The 26358-nt window shown below is 46.2% G+C and overlaps 1 protein-coding gene across 2 annotated transcripts in view; it reads left to right on the plus strand.

Moving 5' to 3' along the window:
• LOC147111661 (sestrin-3-like) overlaps nucleotides 1-26358 on the plus strand; it is a 119007-nt gene that overhangs the window by 13770 nt on the left and 78879 nt on the right. Inside the window, exon 2 of one of the 2 annotated variants that reach the window (XM_085998754.1) lies at nucleotides 3566-3658. The exons of the other annotated variant lie outside the window; for it this stretch is intronic. Within the exon in view, the coding sequence (XP_085854880.1) occupies nucleotides 3566-3658 (93 nt within the window). The remainder of the gene's footprint in view (nucleotides 1-3565; nucleotides 3659-26358) is intronic. 2 annotated transcript variants of the gene reach the window in all.

Here is a 26358-nt window from a genome sequence, read left to right on the forward strand (position 1 = left end):
CGTCCGCGTACGAGGTCGCGTCTTGGATGACCGAGTACACTCGGTGGTTCACTTTGGCGGTCAGGACATCCAGTTTGTCCTCGTCCGATTTGATTGCTGCGGAGGCGGTCAGGAATTTTTCGAAACACTTAAGCCAGTGAGTAAACTTGGTGGATGAGTCCGCCTCCCGATGATCTAAGTCCAGGCATGCTGGTGTGAGGATCTTCTCCATTATAAAAATTTTGTTAATAAAATTGATGCGCTATCAATTACTCATAAAAGACTGAGAGATAAGAGAGTAACTAAAGGCTTTTATTAACAAAAGAATGAAGGTCTGCCTCGAGTGGTCGACCGGTCCAGAATACAAAGGGGGCTGGGGAGCAGTCACCTTTATACTAGGACTTGTGGGAGGAGTCAGCCGAGGCATGTACACAGTGGAATACAAACAGTGGTTTACCACACTGGGTAAGTGGTGGAAGCCAGGTGGGGAGGCTTTATTTAGGGGGAAGATGTCATCACCCCTCAGCCAGGTTTCCACCAAGGCCATGATGTTGATGCAATCATCCACAATAAACTCATGGATGGTAAGGGCCTCGTTCACAAGTGAACGGACATTTTGGAGGGAGATGCGGAGAGGGGTGGTGATGGCTGATCCACTGGCGGAATCCATAGGATCAGCACTAGGTGGGGTGAGTTGGACGGGAAGGCGATTTGCAAGATTAGCCTCCAGCAGGTACGCTGGGCAGGAAGGTTGGCGAGGGAAGAGTAGGATGGGGCATTTGGGGTTGCTGCTCGTAAGGAGACAGCGACGAGTGTCTCAATATGCCAAGAGAGGCACAGAAGGAAGCTGTAAGCTTCTGTAAGAGGGAATCAAGCCTGGGCTGGTAGCAGGAGAATAGTAGGGTTGAGGGCGATGTTCCCATTAAACTCTGGCTGCACAGCTCTCTGCTGATTCCAAGCAGCCTGGGCGCGGCTCTTTTTCAATGTAAAGTTTTGCATATGCGTGAAACTGTGAATGGGCCGCGCACCCCCAAAAGAGGAGGGAATGTTGGTTGTAGGGATTTGCAAGGAGAAATGACAGGAGAGATGGGTCTTGGAGGGGTGGGGATAAAAAAAAAAAAATAGAAATAGAAGTGATGGGCTTGGGTTTGGAGCGGCAGCTAAAACACACACGAATGGACACTGGGGAAACCTGAGTTACATAGGCCTGGTTAAGTAGCTATTATTAGGATACATATATCCTGGTAGTAAACGGGGTTAGAGTGGAGACGATAGGAGTGAATGCAGAGTTAGTCAGGGGTCCTGTGGTGGGATAAAGTTGATGTTGGGGTGGAGTCAACATGGAGCATTGACGGACTGTTCAGGTTCAGAGACGGGTGTGGTGGGCAACTGAAGTCCAGAAGCTATTTAAAGGGTAGAGTATTGGAGGACGTACTACTGGAGCTACTTCCGTGGGAACAAAGATCCAGGAGGGGGGCAGAAAAAGAAATAGTAATCTTTGTATAGCCTGTTGATTTTTGAAGTAATAAAGGAGCTAAAAGAGCAGAACGGTGTGGTTGGTGCATGTGCAAGATCACTATTGTGACTAGAAAGTCTGGATGTGGTCTAATTGATTCAGTTTTTTTAAATTGGAATTTTTCGTGTACCCTTTTCAATGCTGAATCCTAATTTTATGTTTCTTCTGTTTTTAAAAAAAAAAGCAAGCTCTGGCAGTTTCACAAATAATGAGGAAGAAATCTAATCATGGTGATTTTTCCAAGGTGCACACTATGGTGGGTTGTACCACTTCAGGATCTCTGTTTTGATAATTGAATTGGGTCCACTGCCAAAATAAATCTCTTCACAATAAATGCACACCATGTGAATGTATTGTGTAACTATCTGTGTACATATGTGCTGTAGCAAATGACAATTTCCTCATAACATTAAACAAACATTTCTAGCGTTTTTACAGAAACTAGTGCAGTGGAAAAAATATTTACTGTTTCTTTTCTGTTCCCCTTTTTGTTTCCTCTCTCCATTCCCCACAACTATGTACCATTCATGATCTTAGAAATTAGCCAGGTAACTTGCTCCCAGTGATTCATCAGTACCATTCTGCAACTAGTAACTAAGTGGTATGTGAATATCAAAGCTTAGCTTGTATCAGGAAATTATTTATTTTTTAGAAAAACCTCAATCTGTTTCATAGCACTCTCTGCTGGCAGGATCCTTAAGAACATAAAGCATGAATCAACATAAACTATTTGGCTGATCAAGCTTGCTTCTCCCATAGTTTGTGCAATCAGTGCTGTATTAGGAAATCTACCCCTTATGAAAACAATTTTTAATTTCTCTGCTGCTGTGAACTCATGATGGTTAAGGGAATTAGTCTAGATGATGGTGTTTTGATGAAGGTGTAGATTGTATTGTATTCTTAGGCAGTTCCTCGGAACCGAGGATGACTAGCTTCTACACTGAGTTCTCAGGTGACTTGAGTCCAATGCGGGACCTACAGTCTCTGTCGCAGTTGGGGCAGACGGTGGTTGAAGGGGTGGGTGGGGTGCTTGGGCTGATGTGCGCTCCTTCCGCTTGTTCCCGGCGAAGAGACACTGTTCGGCGCCTTCCCGGATGCGTCTCCTCCACTTTGTGCGGTCTTGGGCCAGGGATTCCCAGGTGTTGGTGGGGATGTTGCACCTTTTCAAGGAGGCTTTGAGGGTGTCCTTGAAGCGTTTCCGCTGCCCACCTGGGGCTTTCTTGCTGTGTCGGAGCTCTGAGTAGAGCGCTTGTTTTGGGAGTTTCGTGTCAGGCATGCGGACGATGTGGCCCATCCATCGAAGCTTTGACCACGCTCGATCAGCTCTGATGCTGGGGATGTTGGCCTGAGCGAGAACGCTGACGTTGGTGCACCTATCCTGCCAATGGAAATTGCAGGATCTTGCGGAGGCAGTGTTGGTGGTACCTCTCCAGTGCTTTGAGGTGCCTGCAGTACATGGTCCATGTCTCTGAGGCATACAGGAGGGCAGATATCCCTACTGTAAAGAACTGTAGCAGGTGCGAGACCCAGATTTGTTTTTACCTTCCAGGAGACCATTTTCATGTATTGTACCTTTGATCACGAGCGATTGACAGCCCCACCTTCAAAAGGATTGAAGTGCACAAAAGAGGGATTTTTTCAGTGGCCTCCAGCTTCGTGAGCATGTACTACATCTAACATCTCCTGAAAGACTATAGACATGGAAAACAGAAGCCAGCTGTTTTGTCCAAAGGAACTCTTGCCTACCAAGAAATCTGTAAGGGTATTTTTAAATCCTTGTAGACCAATTCCGTTTCTCATGTATTATGTTTAGTATGTTGCCCATGATTTTTGTATGATGAATGTATGCATTGTTGTACTTGTAAATAAATGTGAACAACAGGTTTTTTTTCCCCTGGCGCATGGGGCTCGAATTTCATTGGGCCGTTGAGGCGTGTGGGGGGGGGGTTAAAATCGCAAAATCGGGGTACCTGTGCTGGGAGCCACCTCTGAGGCGGGAAGGGGATTGGTGCCAATTAACTGCCAGTTAACAGGCCGTTTTTAGCCTAATCCCTATTTTTATTCCTGAAGTGTGGGCTTCCCGATGGCTCCAAACCACGGCAAGTTAGCGAGGCAGACCGTCTGGCTGAAGGACTTGGAGGGTTCGAGATGGCCGGTGTTCAGGTGAGTGATGGGTGCATGAGTGCAGAAGTAAGTGTGTTTGGTGTGTGTAAAGTGTTTAAATAAGTTTTACTTCCCCTTGCAGCCTTCCTTCCTTCAGGTCTCTGGAATCCCTCACCTCACCGGCACAGAAAGCAGAATGGCCGAGAGCTGTCAAAATCTGCAGCTTTCTGTTCTGGAGAGATCTCTAAATCAGCCTGAGAGGAAGGAATTAACTTAGAGTACAGATTGTCAGTGTTTGACAGCTTCAAAGAGCTGTCAAATGCTGATATTTCATCTGTCAAAAGCTCTTGACAGATGAAATGTCTATCTGACGTTACCGGTTGCCAGGTGGCCCTTAATGGGCCTGCTCAGCCTGCTGGGCGGGATCAACAAGGTCAATCAAGTGAAAATAGTGGGTTGGCCACAACTCGATGGAGGCAGGACTACAACCCCAAAAGTTGTAGTCCTGCTTCCTACACGCCTCCATTGATAAAATCCAGCCCATGGTGTCTGAGTTGAGACAAAATGTGCTGGGCGTCTTGCATATTCTGCAGTGGATGACTTATTTATTAGGCTAGGCTGGGCTACACTAACCTAAATTCAACACTGAATACAGGTGTAGATTTCACTGGAGAATTGGTCTGCTTATGAACTGTCCATTGAGCTACTTGCATGAGAGAAAATGCTTGGGAGGAAGCTCGCATTGTAACCGGAAAGTACTTTTCTATGATGGTTCAGCAAAATCTCTAATTTATTGTAGTAGAATTTCTGGCTTTTTAAACATTTATATTTTAATTTATATAACATCCAGGAGCAAGCAGTGTCCCTAGTGATCTGTTGGTGTATATCTTGGTTTGCTTCGATCGGGGCTAACAGTTGTCCTATTTAGCATAGCATTCAGCATATTGGAATTTATATAGAATTTTCACTTTCCTGTCAATCTGCAACACAAAGGCTTTGAAATTCAGCACCTTAGTGCCAGCTGATAAGGCTGGTTTTGGAGGGAAAAAAGCAGCCATCTTGCTTCCAGGGGTTCCATGGCGGCCGCCATTTTGGGCAGGTCGGCAGTGCAGCAATTGCCTGTGCTTGCTGGAGAAATGGTAATGAAGCAGATCGTGCTGTCAATCGGTGTGCAATGCTGATTTGATGCACAACCTGCCATTTTCAACGTCAACGCCCTCTCCAAATCATGAGCAGGAAGGACCCTGCCCCCTCAGCAGTGCTATTTAAAGGGATCAGCAACAACTTTGCAGGTGACTTGCTTTTTGATTTGTACTGGCTCTAAGTTTGTGCAACTGTTTTGAACTTTCTACAGTTGTTTAAAGTTGGTGAGGTGACTGTGAGTGGTGCTGCAAGTGGAGAACACCTTGCTTCTGATTTCAAGGGTTCTGCTCACACCACTTGCTCCCAGTCTTGGGCTTTACTTGCAGTCCCTCTGCTAGAGTATGACTGGGAGCTGAAGCAGAGGCAGCGAAGAAGAGGGCAAGCTGCTCGCAGAGGAAGGAGGAGGGCAGGACGGAGAACTGGGAGATGTCTCCAGCTCCAGACTGGAAGGACCTGGTGGCGAAAAAATTGAGGGCCACTGGCAGTGCCGTTGTTTCCCTGCTCTGAGGCTGCAGGTCTGGTTCCAGGAGGTCTTGCCCACCTAGGGTCTTCAGGGAACACTTCTCCTACTTGCACTTAAGCCAGGAGCAGTATATTAGGAGGGTCCGCTTCACCAAGGAGGTGGTCACAGAACTCTGCCACCTCCTGAAACCAGACCTGCAGCCTCAGAGCAGGGTGCCGACTGTGCTGCCAGTGGCCCTCAAGTCACCCATTTTTTCGCCACCAGATCCTTCCAATCTGGAGCAGGCAACATGGCTAACATTTCCCACTTTGCCATCTATCGCTGCATCCGGGAGGTCACAGAGGCTCTACTCCAGGAGAAGGGACTTCATTCTGCTTCGCTCTGTTCAGAGAAAAGACAAAGAGCACACATGGCTTTGCCACGATATTTGGTTTCCCCCGTGGTGCAGGGTGCCATTGACTGCACACGTTTGCAGGCATCTCATATCAATCCCGAGATGTACTGCAAAGGCTACCGCTCACTTAATGTGCGACTATGCCCAGCACATCATGATGGTGACTGTCCGCTATCCTGGCAACAGTCATGTCCGTGTTCCCTTTAAGCTGCGCAGTGCTTTAGGTGGTTCCCGCAGGAATTTTGAATGGGCCGCGCAGCCCCAAAAAAATTACAGGGAACATTGGTTATGATGTCTTTCATTCTGCGCCAGTCTGCTGTGCCAGAAATCTTCCAGCCACCACGTCAAACCTGAAGGTGGCTGCTCTGAGACGAGGGCTATCCATTCTACGCCTGGCTGATGACTTCCCTCTGCAACCCCACCACTCGTGGCCAGCACTCTCCTAATGAGAGCCACACTGCCACTAGAAACCTCATCGAGCAGACTATTGGGGTTCTGAAGCAACGGTTCCGCAGCTTTGACCACTCTGGAGGAGCCCCAGTGTCCCATTTCATGGTGGTCTGCTGCATCCTTCACCACTTGGCCATCATGAGGGGGCAGCCCTTGGCACCATGAGGACAGATCCCTGTTCCAGGCAGGCTGTCAGTGCTTCATCAGAATCCGGTTACCCTGAACGAAACCCTAGTTCTCTGTTGCTCACTGCGTCCCACCTTACCATCCCTCTGTCACGGAACATAATTGCATCCTCTTTGGCACAAAGCTGAAATGAGAGCCACCACAAAACAAACGTTCCAAACATAATTTTATAAATTAATGCAAAACTACATGGTCTAGTAAAATAGATAAGGGAGAACCAGTGGATGTGGTGTATTTGGACTTTCAGAAGGCTTTCGATAAGGTCCCGCATAAGAGATTAGCGTGTAAAGTTAAGACTCATGGGATTGGGGGCAAGGTATTGACTTGGATAGAGAACTGGTTGGCAGACAGGAAGCAAAGAGTTGGAATAAACGGGTCTTTTTCCGAGTGGCAGGCAGTGACTAGTGGGGTACCGCAGGGATCGGTCCTTGGACCCCAGCTATTCACAATATATATTAATGATCTAGACAAGGGAACTAGATGTAATATCTCCAAATTTGCAGATGACACAAAGCTGGGTGGGCATGTGTGCTGTGAGGAGGATGCCGAGAAACTACAGGATGATTGGGACAGGTTGGATGATTGGGCAGAAGCATGGCAGATGCATTATAACGTGGATAAATGTGAGGTTATCCACTTTGGTGGCAAAAACAGGAAGGCAGATTATTATCTGGCAATAGATTGGGAAAAGGGGAAGTGCAATGAGACCTGGGTGTCCTTGTGCACCAGTCGCTGAAGGTGAGCATGCAGGTGCAGCAGGCAGTTAAGAAGGCAAATGGTATGTTGGCCTTCGTAGCGAGAGGGTTTGAGTACAGGAACAAGGATGTCTTGCTGCAGTTGTACAGGGCCTTGGTGAGACCACATCTAGAGTACTGTGTGCAATTTTGGTCGCCTTATCTGAGGAAGGATGTTCTTGCCATAGAAGGAGTTCAGCGAAGATTCACCAGGCTGATACCTGGGATGGTAGGAATGACGTATGAGGAGAGATTGGGCTTGTACTTGCTGGAGTTTAGAAGAATGAGAGGGGATCTCATTGAAACTTATAAAATTCTGACAGGACTGGACAGACTAGATGCAGGAAGGATGTTCCCGATGGCGGGGGAGTCCAGAACCAGGGGTCACAGTCTAAGGATAAGGGGTAGGCCATTTAGGACAGAAATGAGGAGGAATTTCTTCACCCAGTGAGTGGTGAACCTGTGGAATTCTCTACCACAGAAGGCAGTAGAGGCCAATTCATTAAATATATTCAAGAAGGAGTTGGATATATTTCTCAAGGCTAAAGGGATCAAGGGGTATGGGGAGAAAGCAGGGACCGGGTACTGAATTTGGATGATCAGCCATGATCGCATTGAATGGCGGAGCAGGCTCGAGGGGCCAAATGGCCTACTCCTGCTCCTGTCTGTTTCTATGGTCAACTAATAACCCTTGTGCATTCCCTTTTATTATCTGTCTTTTGTGATTCTTTGCCTACCAGTGGCTGGAGCATGGCTGGTGGAAGGCTGCTGACTTTCCATGGGGGACACTGTAGATGGCCTTGCAGAATGAGCTCGAGTAGCTCTGGGCCTAGAAGGCCGGGCCGTAGCCTGCAGCACGTCTGCATGGGGGGTGGCAGCAGTCTTGTCTGGATGCTGACTGACCGGCAGCAGCAAGGGCACTGGTGGAGTGGCAAGGGTGGGAGGACAGATGCTGTCCTCCTGAGACAGATTCTTGCTCCATGGAGCCACTGCCACTTCTAGGGGCGACACCTCTGCATTCCTAACCACCTGTTGGAGTGCTGATTGCTGGACTCCTGAGACCCTGCAAGCCCCTGTCCACACTCTTAAACCCAGCCACGATGGCATCAATCTGAGCTTGTGTGGCTGCGAGCTGAGCCTACGTGAGAGCAGTCTGAGCTCCACTGCAGCTTTGGCTTGTGCTAAAATGGAAGCTGCAACATTGCCTATTACACCCAGCATCCTGTTTGGGTCCGCAAGTGTCCTAATGGAATTTGACCATTTCCATCCTGGAAATCATGGGTTCCAAGCTCCGTGCAATATCTCAGCTGGACATTGTATGCTCCTTGACTTTGCATTCAGGCTCTCTGGCAGGCTTGCCATTGCACCAAGCATTTCAATGTGCATGCCCATAGCCGCCCTTCTGAAGGCTGCCCCATAGAGTCCTGTGCAGCAGCACTTGAGCGTGAACACGCCCTCTGGGGAGCTGGCACCCGAGCTACTCTTTTTCCTCCTGACCTGGCTGCAGCCCACTTGTGCCTGGTGACTCACCACGTGCAGATGCCACCTATACTACCCTCAAGTATGCACAGTGCCATTTTCTGAGCTGGTGCTTGGGAGTGTCTTCTCCTCCCTCTTCACTCTCCTCCATAAGTCAGACAGGTTGTGCTGGTGGCAGTTCTTTGGTACTTGAAAGAAGGGCAAAGGGGTTGGGTTGTGGTGAGATGGGTGGGGAAGCAAGATGTGCATGCTTACACCATCAGCATCTTGTAAGTGAGAAGAGATTGTAGGATGAGAGAGAGGATTAGGTCTGAGCATAACGTCATCAGCAATGCTTATGGCCTCGGTGACAGCCCCTCCAATGATCTCCAGCACTGTCGTCTCCAGCTCGGTGAGGTTCTGAAGTCTGGCTTCCCATCTGCTACTGTTCATGGCAGTTGTATGCCACCTTTTCCTGCAAGAGAATGGAAAGTGTCAGTGAGTGTGGTGCAAGGAGAGATATGGGTGAGAGTCTTGCAGGTAAATGGGTGAGGTGAAGCTATGATTTGAGGTACGAGTCATGATTGTTGGTGAGTGGGGGTGTGGTGCATTGAGCAGTGTGTGAGGCTAGTGGTGCAGATGGTGAGATATGGCATTTGAAGATGCATTCACTCACCTTGACTGCTCGTGAGGTCATTAAACTTCTTGCAGCACTGGATCCAGGTCCTGGGGGCAACACTCATGGCACTGACTGCTTCATCCCACTGCTTGGAAGGCCTCCTGCACCCCTGTGGGTAGAGGACCTGTCTTCTGTGCAGCCCACCTGGACCAAGGCCTCCAGTACTGCATTGGAGAACCTCCTTGCCCTCCCACTTCCCTGATGAGCCATGGCCTCAGTGATGAGGTGCTTCTGCAGCAAAGCACCTCCCTTTTTAAGTAGTGCAGAGAGCCTAGGCAAAATTTTATTGCCTCCCCCCTCCCATTGAGTGCTGAGCCAACCAGCAGCGCATGTAGTGCTGAGATCAGCGCTGCAATCATTGAGCAGGCAGCCCAACTTTTGCGTGCTAATGGCAAATCATGCTTCACGTTCTCCCACACCTGTTTTTGAAGCAATTTCACCCTCGGTCTCAAACATTTTAGGTGTGCTTTGTACGAGTTAAAACACCATCCTCTGCCTGCTCCACGACAACATGCAAACCGTGATCCTGACCAACAGTTCCACCACAGACCCAATTCACATACAGACCGGGGTCAAGCAATGCTGTGTCATCGCACCAACGCTCTTCTCGATCTTCCTTGCTGCAATGCTCCATCTCGCCCTCAGTAAGCTCCCCACTGGAGTGGAACTAATTTACAGAACAAATGGGAAACTGTTCAACCTCCATTGCCTCCAGTCCAGATCCAAGGTCGTCCCATTCTCTGTCGTCGAATTACAGTATGCAGACGATGCTTGCGTCTGCGCTCATTCGGAGGTCGAACTCCAAACCATCTTCAACACATTCACTGAAGCGTACGAGAGCATGGACCTTGCACTAAACATCCGTAAGACAAAGGTCCTCTACCAACCTGCCCCCGCCACACAGTACTGCTCCCCGATTATCAAAATCCACGACAAGGCCTAGGACAACGTGGACCACTTTCCATACCTCTGGAGCCTACTGTCAACAAGGGCAGACGTCTATGATGATGCCCAACACCGCCTTCAGTGTGACGGTGCAGCCTTCAGTCGCCTGAGGAAGAGTGTTTGAAGACCAGGACCTCAAACCTGGCACTAAGCTCGTGGCCTATATTGCAGCAGTGATACCCGCCCTGCTGTATGCCTCAGACATGGAACATGTACAGCAGGCACCTCAAAGCACTGGAGAGGTACCACCAACGCTGTCTCCGCAAGATCCTGCATATCCATTGGTAGGATAGGCGTACCAACGTCCGCGTTCTCGCTCAGTCCAACATCCCCAGCATCGAAGCTTTGACCACGCTCGATCAGATCCGATGGACGCGTTACATCGTCCGCATGCCCGATACGAGACTCCCAAAACAGCCGCTCTACTCAGAGCTTTGGCACAGCAAGAGATCCCCAGGTGGGCAGAGGAAACACTTCAAGGACACCGTCCAAGCCTCCTTGGAAAAAGTGCAACATCCCCACTGACACTGGGAATCCTTGGCCCAAGACCGCACAAAGTGGAGGAGAAGCATCCGGGAAGGTGCCGAACACAGCTAGTCTTTTCGCCGGGAGCAAGCGGAAGCCAAACGCAAGGAGCACACGTCAACCCAAGCAGCCCACCGTCTGCCCCACCTGTGACAGAGACTGTAGGTCCCGCATTGGACTCATCAGTCACCTGAGAACCCATTTTTAATGTGGAAGCAAGTCATCCTCGGTTCTGAGGGACTGCTGAAGAAGGGGAAAAAAAACAGTTGATCGACTTACAACTGGACAGTTTGCAGAAGAGATGTGGGGCAAATAATATCCAGCACAATAACTATGAAAACCTAAACTTCCAGTCAAAGTTCTAATTTGATATTAGATTTATAAAATATTGATCAATTATCAAAAAAAATTGCTAAAGTAGTGCTGCTGTTTTGCTCCATTAGAGTTGCATAGGCTCTCCTAATCTTTGATTGTAAAATACAATATTACTGGAGCCAACCACTTTAGTTGAACTGCCTCTTTACAATACAATTTATAGTAGAGTTGCCTTAGTGTTGCCAGGCTGTTGAGACCTCGCAGTCTCATTAGTATTTTAAATCCACTATCTCCATCAGTCCATAGCGTAACTAATTCCAGTGTCTGGCTGACAGTGCTGTAAACTTAACAGCACAAGGACTGAGGAGGAAGTGTAAATTAGAGTGGGTAAATTCAATGTCAAATCAGGTACAGAAAGAAATAGAGGGAGAAAGATTGGATTGAAGAGACAAAAGACAATTTAAAAAAAAAAAAATAAAAAAAAAAATTAAAATTTGACAATTAAAACCTAAAGGAATGAGATGTCACAATAGTTAATTTTCAGTGCCAGAGAGGTTGACTGGAAACAATTAACACCTAGTTAAAAGGGCACTTGGACTGAAATGGACAAGACTTGACTTGCTGTGGCAAATTTAGTTTGCAAATGCAACAACTTCATGGCTTTCAATGGTGAGGCAGACGGCCAGATGCCACTTTTTTGTGGAGCTAACAGCAGAGTGGTGCATCTCGAACAGCAACTTCTGGATTTCTGCATCTAACCACGCATCTGCCCTCGATTGAAGTTGTTGTAGCATTCTCATATAAATAATTGAGCGCTATTAGCTTCACTGTTATTTTGACAGCAAATTATGGGGCGATGTATTTGAGTCTATTTATTAAAAAAAAAAGCCTGCAGCAACTTCTGATAAAAGCATGGTGATGTCTCCAGCAAACTTCAGTGAGTGGAGGCTGCATTCAAATTGTGGGTAAAAAATCAATCCCAGTGTGGTCTCAAGGTGTGATTGACTGGGGAATTCCCCAATCATTTCATTTTGGCCAGGAGTAGTGGTGTCACTATATACAGTCAATTAATTCATTAAAAAAAAATCTGCCTATTATCACAGATTTGTAGAAGGCAACAGCTGCCATTCCATTATTTGGAAACCCAGTACATCAATGATTTGACTAAACCCTTTTTATTACAAAAGTTTGGTCCAGTCATGCTTGTATGTATTTGTCATAACTTAACATCCTCATTATTCAAGCCTAGTTGATTTTCTGAGATTACATTTTCATCGAGTCAGCAGGAACCATTGTAATTTATGGAACATTTTGATTATTTCTGACTACTTTATTCCATAGTTGCCATCAGTGGTATTCAGGGATCCACAGGACTAGGGTTTTCAATTAGGCTTTTCCCAAACCCTGAGATGTAGTATTCTGAATCATTGTGCCTAAAAGCTGGACTAAGTTGTGGGTTATCTAGAAGAAATGTTTACTGATTCAGTCCATTTTTTTACTGTGAATACTGAGCTTGATCACTAGAGCTGTCTTTCCCCAAACCGTGTTTGCAGCATGCAGCTGGCTGAAACTGGGCCCCGTTGTGTGAAGGGAATAGACTGCTGCATTTTAATTGAGATCCCTTGTGTAGTAAACTAACCAGTTCATTATTGCTGTTGGAAAAGAAAACTCCTTGCAGATGTACACTGGGCTAAAATACTAGGGAGGGAAGGAATTACATGATGTTCAAAAACAAATGTATGACCGATGCATTAAACACATTCTATAGTAACTTGTAGGAGGCGTGAGGCTTTTATAGCCTGTGAAACTGCTGTGTATTTGGTTTTTAATGTGTACGTGAGTGGGTGGGTGGACGGCTGGCAGCAAGTTGCAAGATGTTAATTCAGGCAAGCACCTCTGATATTACAAACTGCATGATTAAAATCTCCAACACGAATTAAATTCTGAAGGAATGAGACTCCACACTTATAATAAAATTTCAGTGCCAGAGAGGTTGTTTGGTAGTAATTATGACATCACACCATTAATATTTACTTACACCTGAGTGCACCAGCCCTAACTCTCTGGCATGTTTAGTGGGCAAGTACTGCAATTTCAAGCCTTGCGTGGATTTCAATGCCGAGTCTATCGGCAAGGTGCTGTTACAGCGCAGCTTGTGCGAGGGCAGCTTCCAGATTTGTGTTTAACTGCGCATGTGCATACTCCAGAAGTTGCTGTCCAATTTACTCCATAAAAACGGTGAACGCTGTTAACTGCGTATGTTGACAGGTCACAAGCTCCGGGTTTCACTCATGCAATCCGGGGCATTTCAAAGGGATTACGACTGTACTCTGAGCATTCTGTTACAGAAACTGCAATTTCAGGGCCATAGTGTATTGGCCATTTTCCCCCCCCCCCCCCCTCCCCCAACCCAACTTGCTCCAGCTCACCGCGCAGCCTTTGAATGCAAGTGTGTGTGGGGCCTTGCAGATTGCTGTGTGGCCGTGCACCTTGCAGGAAACGGTGCCTACAGCCCTCCGATATCTCTGCTCTAATTCGGGCCTCTTGTGCATTTCAGATTTTAATCGCTCCACCATTGATGGCTGAGCCTTCAGCTAGCCACACTCACTATCCTCCAAGACCAGAGGCAACCTTTGTTGCCGCAGGCGGTTTGAATTTTACAGCAGTCAGATGTGCTAATTGGGTTGGCCTATAGAAAGTGAGGTGTCTCAACGTTTCTAAAAATATAAACCTGATGCCAGAATTCTAATTTTCCCCACTTTTTATGTTGTTAAGGTTTTTATTAACTTTTGGCAACAAGACTCAAATCATAAATCCACCCCTGGTACAATATTGGATTTATTAAAAAGTAGCAATTAAAAGTAAGTTAAACTTATGTTAATCACTCTTCTTCCCTCTGCTAAAAATGCTTCCTTGCTTCACCTAATGATTGAAAGGCTGATTTTTACAAGCCCATCTGCAGTAGGATCATTTTTTATTTTAAAAAGTGGATTCACGTACAACTCAACGCAGAAACTCGTTTCTCATTTCCTCTCCTAAAACATGTCACTGCCATCTGACAGCAACAAACTACAGTACTTTCTTACTCCCCTTTTGCAGGTAAAACTTGGCAACTCACTCACTTGTAACCAGTTTAATAAGATGATGAGGTACATGTGGTTATCTGCCGGGATCTGTTTTTTAAGCTACGTCCAGCCCCATGGCAGTGGCTGGCTGCACGGAGCTGCCCCGCTCCGAATGCAGGGTTTCTGTAACAAAGCAATCGATTAAACTAACATCACTTTCTTCTCCCTTGCCCCTTCTGCAACAGCATTTTCATCTCCCTACCTCTGTCAGTTTCTTTGTTTCTTCTGAGATTTTTTCACTATTTATTTAATCTCTGTTCTTTCATTTCCAACACCTATTCATTAATCCTGCTCGCCCTCTCTTGTCTTAAACCTAGACTTTACCCAAGCTCTTGTTAGTTTAAATCCTACCCCACTGTTCCATTTACTCTCTCCACAAAGACATCGGTGCCATTTTAGGTTTAGGTGGAGGCTTTCCCTTCAGCATTACCTTCCCTTGTTCCAGAAAATGCTCCAGTGCCCCAAGAATGTGCCCCTTTCACAGAAACCCCACAGTGCAGATAGAGGCCATTTCGGCCCATCGAGCCTGCACCGACACATATCCCACCCGATCCCCGTAACCCCTACACCAACACATATCCCACCCTATCCCCGTAACCCCACGTATTTAATCCCCCTAACACTAAGGGTCAATTTTTTATCATAGCCAATCAACCTAACCCGCACATCTTTGGACTGTGGGAGGAAACCGGAGCACCCGGAGGAAACCCACGCAAACACGGGGTGACTGTGCAAACTCCACACAGACAGTCACCCGAGGCCGGATTCGAACCCGGGTCTCTGGCGCTGTGAGGCAACAGTGCTAACCACTATGCCACTGTGCTTCCCTACCCTGCAGCCATGCATTGACCTTCCTCTCCTTAACCTGTCCGGTGGGCAGCACAGGAAGCGATCTTGGAGGTTACCACCTTTGGGATTGTGTTTTTTCAATTTAATGTGTAACTTCTTAAATTCCCTCTGCACAACCTTTTTTAAAGCAGTCATTTTAAAGAATATAAGTTGTAGGAATCGTCGAATTCCTAACTAATAACTGAGGTCGGCTCAGGAGATCAAACAAACAGGTCTTTAATATAAGACTAAACGAGTTCGATCCGTTTGTTGCGATCGATACAGGAGAACCACGAAAACAGGTCTTCACAAGATGGAGATTCCACGCGGACTGCCTGGGCAGTCACGTGGTTTGTGACGTCATCGCGTTTACCCGCGCTCTTAAAGGGGCCACGCCTCGTACATACAAACACTATATACAAAACGCAGTAATGTCTAACACAATGGTACCGGCTAATGCTGGTGTTAGAACATCGTTGAAGGGAATTATATACAGTTGCCCAGAGTCATTCAGTGGCTCCGCCACAAAGTGAAGATATTGTATAAGTGCAGCATAAAATACACTAGCTCACTTTGACACAAACTGCATTACATTACAGGATTTGGTAGTATTTTTTACAATAAATTTGCAAAACACTTTTCAATTAAGACATTGCCCCCAGCCAATATAGTTTAAAATAAAGTCAATGCGTGGGATTCACATTTTCTTTCCCACATTGTAGGTTGTTACTTCATATCCAATCCACTGATCCTAATGCTAAACCATTAAAAAAAAACAACCAATGGATTTAAGTATATTTAATTAGCTAGAATAGTTCATTTCATTGCCTTAATTAAACCAAATAGTATTCTGATGATGTGGAGATGCCGGTTTGGACTGGGGTGGACAAATGTGAGAAGTCACACAACACCAGGTTATAGTCCAACAGCTTTATTTGAAATCACACGCTTTCGGAGCGCTGCTCCTTCGTCAGGTGAAGTGAAGAGATGCATATAGGCACAGCATATATAGTCAGAGAACACTGTCAGATGATTACAGGTAATCTTTCTAACTGCCCTTTATCACACCGCGGCAGAGAGATAATCACAGCAATCAAAGGTGTGGATGGTGTCCAAACAGGTCAGTCAGGAAAACATTACATCAAAGAACAATGAGGTGGGGTTACCAAGGGTCAAATGTTGCAGATGCTAGGGTCTGTATGAAAAACAAAGAACAATTATAAAAAACAATTAAAAAAAAAAAAAAAAAAAAAAAAAAAAAAAAAAAAAATTTTTTTTGCTGGAAATCACAGCAGGTCCGGCCGCATCTGTGTAGAGAGAACAAGCCAACGACGACTCGAGTCTGGATGACTGCGTCAGGTGGGGTTACATGTAGCGTGACATGAACCCAAGATCCCGGTTGAGGCCGTCCTCATGAGTGCGGAACTTGGCTATCAGTTTCTGCTCGACGATTTTGCGTTGTGTATCTCGAAGGCCGCCTTGGAGAATGCTTACCCGAAGATCGGAGGCTGAATGTCCTTGACTGCTGAAGTGTTCCCCGACTGGGAGGGAACACTCCTGCCTGGCAATTGTTGTGCGGTGTCCGTTCATCCGTTGTCGCAGTGTCTGCATGGTCTTGCCGATTTTACCATGCTCCGGGGCATCCTTTCCTGCAACGTATGAGGTAGACCATGTTGGCCGAGCCACATGAGTATGTACCATGTACCTGGTGGGTGGTGTCCTCACGTGTGATGGTATCTGTGATGATCTGGCATGCCTTGCAGTGGTTGCCGTGGCAGGGTTGTGTCGTGGTCACTGTTCTCCTGAAAGCTGGGTAATTTGCTGCAAACGATGGTCTGTTTGAGGTTAGGCGGCTGTTTGAAGGCGAGTAGTAGTGGTGGTGTGGGGATGGCCTTAGTGAGGTGTTCGTCATCGATGACATGTTGAAGGCTGCGAAGAACATGGCGTAGTTTCTCCGCTCCGGGGAAGTACTGGACGACGAAGGGTACTCTGTTGGTTGTGTTCCGTGTTTGTCTTCTGACCTGTTTGGACACCATCCACACCTTTTGCTGTGATTATCTATCTGCCGAGGTGCAATAAGGGGCAGTTAGAAAGATTACCTGTAATCATCTGGCAGTGTTCTCTGACTATATATGCTGTGCCTATATGCATCTCTTCACTTCACCTGATGAAGGAGCAGCGCTCGGAAAGATTGTGATTTCAAATAAAGCTGTTGGACTATAACCTGGTGTGTGACTTCTCACATTTGTCCAACACCGGCATCTCCACATCATGGCTACTATTGACACCACAAACTGCCGGCTCAAAGTGGAGAGGATCTTCAAGAAGATCGCGCATATCAACACAGACATCAAGTTTCTACAGAGATGCAAGAAAGCAGACAAATCCCGAAAGGACTACAGATCACGAACCCACTCAAGTCGACCTACAACACAGACTACGCTGAGAGACTCTGCCGTCGTACCTCTCTCCTCAACCATCTCGTACAGCAGACGCCGCAACCTCAAAATCAAGATGTTCTCAGCCTGTGCTCAGGACACAGCAGACCAGCGACGAGGCAACGGAGCTACGCTGCCTACATACACAGCAAGAACAGGAAACTTGAGAAACTCTGCATCACCACCAGCAGCAACCAAGCCTCCCCGGTACCACAGTTGAAACCACAGGGAAGTCGATCGTCAACTTGCCCGACCACACTCTTCAACCAGACGAAATCGAAGTTCTCGGCCGAGGGCTCAATTTCTGCCCCACCACCAAAATGGCCCCCATCGGTCTCGTGGCAGACACAGAGGAATTTATCAGGAGAATGAGGCTCTGGGAATTCTTCCACAAATCCCAAGATGTCAGCAGCGAACCCAAGGAGACAATGATCTGGGACAGAGGGATCCGCAGTGCAGCAACCGAAGAAGAGTCAAATTGGACCCCTCCGGAGGGTCACTGCCCTAAGCTTGACATGTATGCTCAAGCTGTCAGGAGATGCATCAACGCCAGATTCATCAGCTGCACTCAAGACAGTCCAGAATGTCACCCAGGCACAACGCAACGTCATCCACGCTCTCGACCAACCGCAACATCGTCACCAAACCAGCAGACAAAGGAGGAGCCATCGTCGTACCGAACAGAATGGACTATTGCAAAGAAGCATACCGACAATTGGACAACCAGGAACACTACAGACAGTTACCCGCAGATCCGACCAAAGAACACACCCACCAACTCAACAGACTGATCAAGACCTTCGATCCAGACCTTCAAAGCATCCTACGTGCGCTCATCCCACATACTCCCTGCGTGGGAGACTTCTACTGCCTCCCAAAGATACAATAGGATGTCGGGTGTGTTGGCTTTGTGTATCAGGCAACAGAACCCTGAGAACCTCTCTGGATACGTAGAGGGCATCCTGAAACCCATCGTACAGGGAACCCCCAGCTTCTGTCGCGACACTACAGACTTCTTACAGAAACTCTCAGTTCAACCAGGAACACACTCCTCGCCACGATGGACGTCTCGGTGCACTACACCAGTATCCCCCACGATGACGGCATCGCTGCGACAGCCTCTACTCAACAACAGCCAATCTCCAGACGCCATCCTACAACTCATCCGCTTCTTCCATGACCACAATGTCTTCACCTTCGACAACCAGTTCTTTACCCAAACACACGGAACAGCCATGGGGACCAAATTCGCACCCCAATACGCCAACATCTTCATGCTCAAGCAAGACTTCTTCGCTGCACAGAACCTCCAACCAACGCTATACACCAGATACATCGACCTTTTCCTATGGACCCACAGCGAAGAATCACTGAAAAGACTACACGATAACATCAAGTTCCATCCCACCATCAAACTCACCACTGACTACTCCTCAGAATCGGTTTCATTCTTGGACACACGAATCTCCATCAAAGACGGACACCTCAGCACTGTACTGCAAGCCCACGGACAACCTCACGATGCTCCACTTCTCCAGCTTCCACATTAGAAGAAGCCATCCCCTATGGACAAGCCCTGCGAATACGCAGGATCTGCTCAGCCGAGGAGGAACGCGATGGACACCGAAAGACGCCCTCGTAAGAACGGGATATGACGCTCGACTCGTCGATCGACAGTTCAGACGGGCCACAGTAAAAAAGTGCATAGACCTCCAAGACAAACGGGACACAACCAACAGAGTACCCTTCGTCGTCCAGTACTTCCCCGGAGCAGAGAAACTACGCCATGTTCTTCGCAGCCTTCAACATGTCATTCATGACGACGAACACCTCGCTAAGGCCATCCCCACGCCACCCCTACTCGCCTTCAAACAGCCGCCTAACCTCAAACAGACCATCGTTCGCAGCAAATTACCCAGCTTTCAGGAGAACAGCGACCTCTGCAAGACATGCCAGATCATCATCGATACCATCACACGTGAGGACACCACCCACCAGGTACATACTCATGTGACTCGGCCAACGTTGTCTACCTCATACGTTGCAGGAAAGGATGCCCCGTAGCAAGGTACATCGGCAAGACCATGCAGACACTGCGACAACGGATGAACGGACACCGCACAACAATCGCCAGGCAGGAGTGTTCCCTCCCAGTCGGGGAGCACTTCAGCAGTCAAAGACATTCAGCCTCCGATCTTCGGGTAAGCATTCTCCAAGGCGGCCTTCGAGACACACGACAACGCAAAATCGTCGAGCAGAAACTGATAGCCAAGTTCCGCACTCATGAGGACGGCCTCAACCGGGATCTTGGGTTCATGTCGCGTTACATGTAACCCCACCTGATGTAGAGTCATCCAGACTCGAGTCGTCGTTGGCTTGTTCTCTGCACAGATGCGGCCGGACCTGCTGTGATTTCCAGCAAAAAAATTTTTTTTATTTTTTTATTATTGTTCTTTGTTTTTTGTTTTTCATACAGACCCCAGCATCTGCAACATTTGACCCCTGGTGACCCCACCTCATTGTTATTTGATGTAATGTTTTCCTGACTGACCTGTTTGGACACCATCCACACCTTTTGATTGCTGTGATTATCTCTCTGCCGAGGTGGGATAAAGGGCAGTTAGAAAGATTATCTGTAATCATCTGGCAGTGTTCTCTGACTATATATGCTGTGCCTATATGCATCTCTTCACTTCACCTGAAGAAGGAGCAGCGCTCAAAGCTTGTGATTTCAAATAAAGCTGTTGACTATAACCTGGTGTTGTGACTTCTCATTTATTCTGATGATGAATGTGGAATTCATAACTTGGAAGTTTTTTGACAACTTACAAGATGGAATCCTAATATTACTTGGAGTGTTGAAAAAATGTAAAATTATTCCTTGTAGCTAAAGTTTTAAAGTAGGAGTAATGTATACCAATGACCACTTACCCTTGCCAATAAATTTCCTTATTCTTCTGAAGCACACTGCTGAAATAGGAAATTAAATTTTTCTTGGTTGTTTTTCTTTTAACAACTATTTAATTATCTTATTTTAACTGAGCAATTTTAGGGTGGAAAATTCCACAGGTGGAAAACTTAAAAAGCTCCAGTTTTAGTTTAGCCTTTAGAGGGAGCTCTATTTAATTAACTCCATTAGAGCCTCTTGTAGCAGAAATGATAAACTCTCATTTCAATGGTGTGAAATATCTGTAGACCGCCCCATTTTGCAGCACTTGCTTGAGCTGGACATGGAGTGAGATAGTGTATTGTCATTTAAAAACACAATTTAATTCTCAGGATGTTGGCATGGCTAGCATTTATTGACCATCCCTACTTGCCCTCAAGGTGCTGAACATTCTTGAACCACAGCAGTCAGTGATGAAGGTAGTGCAATGCTTGTAGATAGGGTTCCAGGATTTAGACCCAGCAACGATGAAGAAACGGCCACGGTATGTTGGTGGTAGAGAAGGTGGATATTTTTAAAAAGGTAAATGAATAAATTCTTAGTGTTGGACTGGATTGAGGTGCCAATCAAGCTTTGTCCTGGATGTTGTCAAGCTCCTTGAGTGTTGCAGACGCACGCATTCAGACAAGTGGATAGTATTCCATTTGTACTTCTGACGTGTGCCATTAAGTGGTGAAGAGGCTTTGCAAAGTTAGATGAGCCACTCTCCACAGAATACCCAGTCTATCCTTCTCTAGCAGCCAAGGCATTTGTGGCTGCTCCAATTGAGTTTCTGGTCAATGGTGACTCCCAGAATGATGTTAGGGTATTTTGTGATAGTAATGTCATGGGGAGGTGGATAGGTGTCCTCTTGTTGGAGATGGTCATTGCCTGGCACTTGTGTGGCATGAATGTTGCTGGCTACCTGTTCTCCACTTCTTGCTGCATGTGGGCATGAACTGCTTCATTATCTGTGGAATTGTGAAAGGAGCGGAACAAGAAATCATCAGTGAACTGCTCCACATCTGGCCTGATGGCAGGGTAGGTCTTTGCAGTAGCTAAAGGTAGTTGGGTCTAGGATGATTCCCTAAGGAGTTCATGCAGTGATGTCTGAGATTGGCCTCCAATAATTACAACCATCTTTCTTTGTGCCAGGGCTGTGCAGTGGTGAGCAGGTTATTGATGAGTGTATATGATGTAATTTACAATATACAATGTAATACAGTACTCTACTCTTAAAGTGCAGCTGTTTTTACTAAGAGCGCAAGGTTTGAATAGTCTTGGGACAATTATAAGTTAATTGTTGTAGATTGGCAGGGGGATGTACATTTTTGGCTCCAAGCCTGAAGAAAGCCACATAAAATATCTTAATTAAAAAGATATACTTTTGATGCATAATACAGTACTTTTTTATATGAACTGCTATTTTGGGCTGTATTCATTGTACATTGTGCTTTGCCCTGTTTTATAGTAGTGGCAGGGTACAGTTACTTTTTTGATTATCACTGTTGTAGGCTGCCTGCATTATCATTGCTATTTGGGAGGGAAAAGCCAGAAACCTGGTTGAGTATGTATGGGTTGAACCAGAAGTGAAAGCTGGGGTAGTGGCTGAAACAGCAAGGTCACTGCTGCAATAAATATTCAGCAATTTATACATACCATGGTTTTAAATCACTTTTTATTCTACCAATCAGTGTGATGCTTTTGTGAGAGGTGATGCATTGCGAAGGACAAGGCTTTAAATGATTTTGTTTTGTAAATGCTATTAGAAACACTTAATTGGCATGTAATACAGGTAATTGGCATTTATAAATTGGAATGTGTTTTGCAATTGGAATCTGTTGGGTTTTATAGTAGCTCATTATAAGAAATGTTGGATAAAGGAAGACATTCACTGTGGTCTTGGGGGTCAGATCGGGGTGCAGCCTGGCATGGTCTTGGGGGGTCAGATCGGGGTGCAGCCTGGCATGGTCTTGGGGGGTCAGATCGGGGTGCAGCCTGGCATGGTCTTGGGGGGTCAGATCGGGGTGCAGCCTGGCATGGTCTTGGGGGTCAGATCGGGGTGCAGCCTGGCATGGTCTTGGGGGTCAGATCGGGGTGCAGCCTGGCATGGTCTTGGTCAGATCGCGGTGCAGCCTGGCATGGTCTTGGGGGTCAGATCGGGGTGCAGCCTGGCATGGTCTTGGGGGTCAGATCGGGGTGCAGCCTGGCATGGTCTTGGGGGTCAGATCGGGGTGCAGCCTGGCATGGTCTTGGGGGTCAGATCGGGGTGCAGCCTGGCATGGTCTTGGGGGTCAGATCGGGGTGCAGCCTGGCATGGTCTTGGGGGTCAGATCGGGGTGCAGCCTGGCATGGTCTTGGGGGTCAGATTGGGGTGCAGCCTGGCATGGTGATGGGAGTGATCTCCTCTTGGTCTACAATTTGAAGCATTTCTCTGCTGGTCAGAGTCTTGTGAAGGAAGTTTTGGGAATTTGTTGATGGCTGAGAGAAGTGACAAAATAACTTCTGCCACTATTAGCGGGTCGCAGACCTGAGTGTAACTGGATCTGTGTGGGAGGTGAAAGGAAAAGAGAAATATGCAGAAAGAAAGGAGACAAAAACGAGAAATGAAATGCACAGAGTATGGGACTTAAACTGAATGAAAGGAGGGGGCGAAGAGGGGTGGGGGGAGCGGGGCGTTTGGGCAAGAGGGGTGGGGGGAGCGGGGCGTTTGGGCAAGAGGGGTGGGGGGAGCGGGGCGTTTGGGCAAGAGGGGTGGGGGGAGCGGGGCGTTTGGGCAAGAGGGGTGGGGGGAGCGGGGCGTTGAGGAAAGAGAAGAGAGCCAAATAGAAATCCAGAGATAATAAACCTAGAAAGCATGTGAGTCGCAAACACGAGGGAGACAGAAATCATTAATAATGGAGAGCCAGCAGAGAAGCGATTACAGTCTGAGCAAGTACAGATCAACTACAGTAAACTGTTGTTTAAACGACACTTTAATAACCAGCAAAATAGATATATCGCCATACAAAACAACCTCAATAACCGGTAATCTTGCCGATTCTACCATACATTTAACTGAACATTCTGTAGGCGAGTACCCAATTATACAGTACATTTCTTGATTTTTAAAAAAAATTTTGTTTGTTAAAAATTGCCTTGGTAGGTATACCTCCTGTTATCCAGAATTTTTCATCAACCGGCACCATCCTGGTCCCATAGGTGCTGGATAAGAGTTTACTGTATATAGTTTTTGATTTGATAGTGTATCCACTACCTCATTTAACCATTGTGTAATTGGTTGATTGCAAATAATGTACTGCCTTCTTGCATTGCAAAAATACATTTTGGTAACTAATATTGTTGTAGCTGAAAGTACATTATAATGAATCTTGTGCACCATTCTACGATAGTGGTTTGAGCTGGATTTTATATATTCTAAGTAAGATACCAAGGAACTGTTGGATTTTGAGTTCTGCAATTAAACATTTTGTTGGTTGGGGTGTTTTTGTGCCAGCAGTGCAAAAGGAATAATTGATTATGGTGTCACTGCAGGAGAAATTTAAAATAAATTCTACATCCAGTGTATGTTCAAGTTTTTAATTAAAATCTAGTTCCAAAAAGTTCAGCTTTAAGTTGGTCCCAGGAAAGTAAGTAGACTTACTAGTATCTGTGAGAATATATGTGACAGTTAATTAAGTGAACAGTGAAAATCTGACCATTATCCAGCATCCCAAATAACCTTGGTGGGGGTGGGACAAAGGAATCCATGTGCTGTCTGCTTTCAAAATTAGTTGTGTTGGGGGTGGAGGTGGTCGCTGTAATTGTGTTGCAGAGTTCAATTTAAAACTAATCACTTGTAATTTTTCAATGTTGTAACTGGTTCAGAAGATGCCAGAAAAGTATTATGTGGAAAGCAGAATGACTAATCGCTTTGTACGAACTTTTTTTTTTCCCCCCCAGTGTGTGTGATTTATAGTTACTGGAAAATTTTAATTTTTTTTTTTCTGGCTCTGCAAATATCAGTGGGACTTCTTTTACTCCAGTAGGAGGTCCTGAAATATGAGCTGTAGAATCTGGGTATTGCTGCTGGTGCCATCTGTTCCAGTAACATTAACAATCCCCCTATAGTTTGTTTTACTCTTCCCACTGTCGCATCGCATTGTCGTCGAGCTGTAACCGAAACAAATACAGCCCCACGTAAACCTTGCATTATATTTGCCTTGACACTAGTATGGAGATACTGCAAGATGGGAACTGACAACTTGATAATTGAACTTAAATGGTATAATCCAGGCATTTAACTGCTTTAATGTTCAGCTACAATTAGAAATGTGCATAAATATGTACTTTCTGAATACAAAGCTGAATTTAAAACGAGGAAGTAGGGGAGATGGCAAGGATTTGTAAGCAATGTTCCCTCTAATTCTTTTCCGTGCGCTATCCCTTTAACTGGCTACGTGGTCCATTCACATTTTTGTGCATGCGCAATTTCTTCCCATATAAAGGCTGGTGAGTGGCCTGTGCAGGAACTCCAGACTGCTGCGTGGCCATGCACCTTAGCCGGAACATCGTTTGTCTATTTTAAACAAGGTACTTGCATTTATATAGTGTCTTTCCCATCTTCAGGAAATCCCAAAGCATTTCACATCCAAAGAATTACTTTTGAAATGTATTCACTGCCAATGTTTCCCCTAATTTTACATTTGGGTGCACGGTCCCTTTAATGGGCTGTGCAGCCCATTCAAAGATTCGCACAGAATTGCACATTGTAAAAGCCGGTCCCAGGCTGCGTAGGACAGGCAGCGGAGAAGGAATGTTGGTCACTGCTGTTGTGCAGTAAAATATAATGTCTCCTTTCCGCACAGCAAGGTACCACAAATAACACATGAATGACAGTTAATCTGTTTAGGTAGGGTTTGTAGATGGATTAATAATGAGCAGCACAACTCCCATGCTTGTCTTTAATATAATGCATGGCATCTTTTATGTCCAGCTGAACAGGCACACTGCCTCGGTTTAACATCTCAGCTGGAAACCTGCACCTTTGACAATGCACTGAAGCGTTGGCTGAAATGATGCGCTCATCCTGCAGTGGGACATGAAATCTTAACCTTCTGACTTGGGCAAGAATGCTACAACTGAGCACAACTGACAATGCATTGTTAAATTATTAGATCTGGATTGCATTTATTTTTGTTTTTTAAAAATATACTTTTTATGAAAACCTTCTGATACTTTCTAAAGCTGCAGTTCTACAATTTATAATGTTAAATTGAGCCCGGATAAACTACATTTTGGGGAAAAATGCATCTTTCTTGGATGGAGTCCTGGCACTTCATAATTCTTCAGTAAGGAATGTTGATAGATTTAGATCAGTGTTGTCTAATAAGTTTGTCACTAGCCATATGTGCCCAATGCATTTTTGATTAGTAAATTTAAAAAAAAAGTAATCTACCGTCGTTTGGCACGAGATCTCAATACTCCTATTTGTGTGGCAGGGGTGCCGATCAAGCAAACTGCTCTGTCCTGGGTGATGGCAAACTTCTTGAGTATTTTCAGCTATACCCATTCAAGCAAGTGGTTAGTATTTCATCACACTGACGTCAGCCTCATAGATAGTCATAGTCATAGAGTTACACAGCACAGAAGGAGGCCCATCGTGTCTGCGCTGGCCATCAAGCCCTGTCTACTCTAATCCCATTTTCCAGCACTTGGTCCGTAGCCTTGTATGCTATGACGCTTCAAGTGCTCATCTAAATGTTTCTTGAATGTTGAGAGTTCCTGCCCCTACCACCCTTTCAGGCAGTGAGTTCCAGATTCCAACCACCCTCTGGGTGAAAAAGTTTTTCCTCAAATCTCCTCTAAACCTCCTGCCCCTTACCTTGAAACTATGCTCCCTGGTTATTGACCCCTACTAAGGGGAAAAGTTCCTTTCTATGTACCCAATCTATGCTCCTCATAATTTTGTACACCTCAATCAGGTCCTCCCCCCCTCGGCTTTCCTGCTCTAAAGAAAACAACCCCAGCCTGTCCAGTCTCTCTTCATAGCTGAAACGCTCCAGCCCAGGTAACATCCTGGTGAATCTCCTCTGCACGCTCTCTAATGCAATCACATCCTTCCTATAGTGTGGCGACCAGAACTGCACACAGTATTCCAGCTGTGACCTAG

This window comes from Somniosus microcephalus, chromosome 10 (genome assembly GCF_052327205.1).
Source record: "Somniosus microcephalus isolate GS21.2 chromosome 10, FLI_Smic_1.0, whole genome shotgun sequence".
In the NCBI taxonomy this organism is placed as follows: domain Eukaryota; kingdom Metazoa; phylum Chordata; class Chondrichthyes; order Squaliformes; family Somniosidae; genus Somniosus; species Somniosus microcephalus.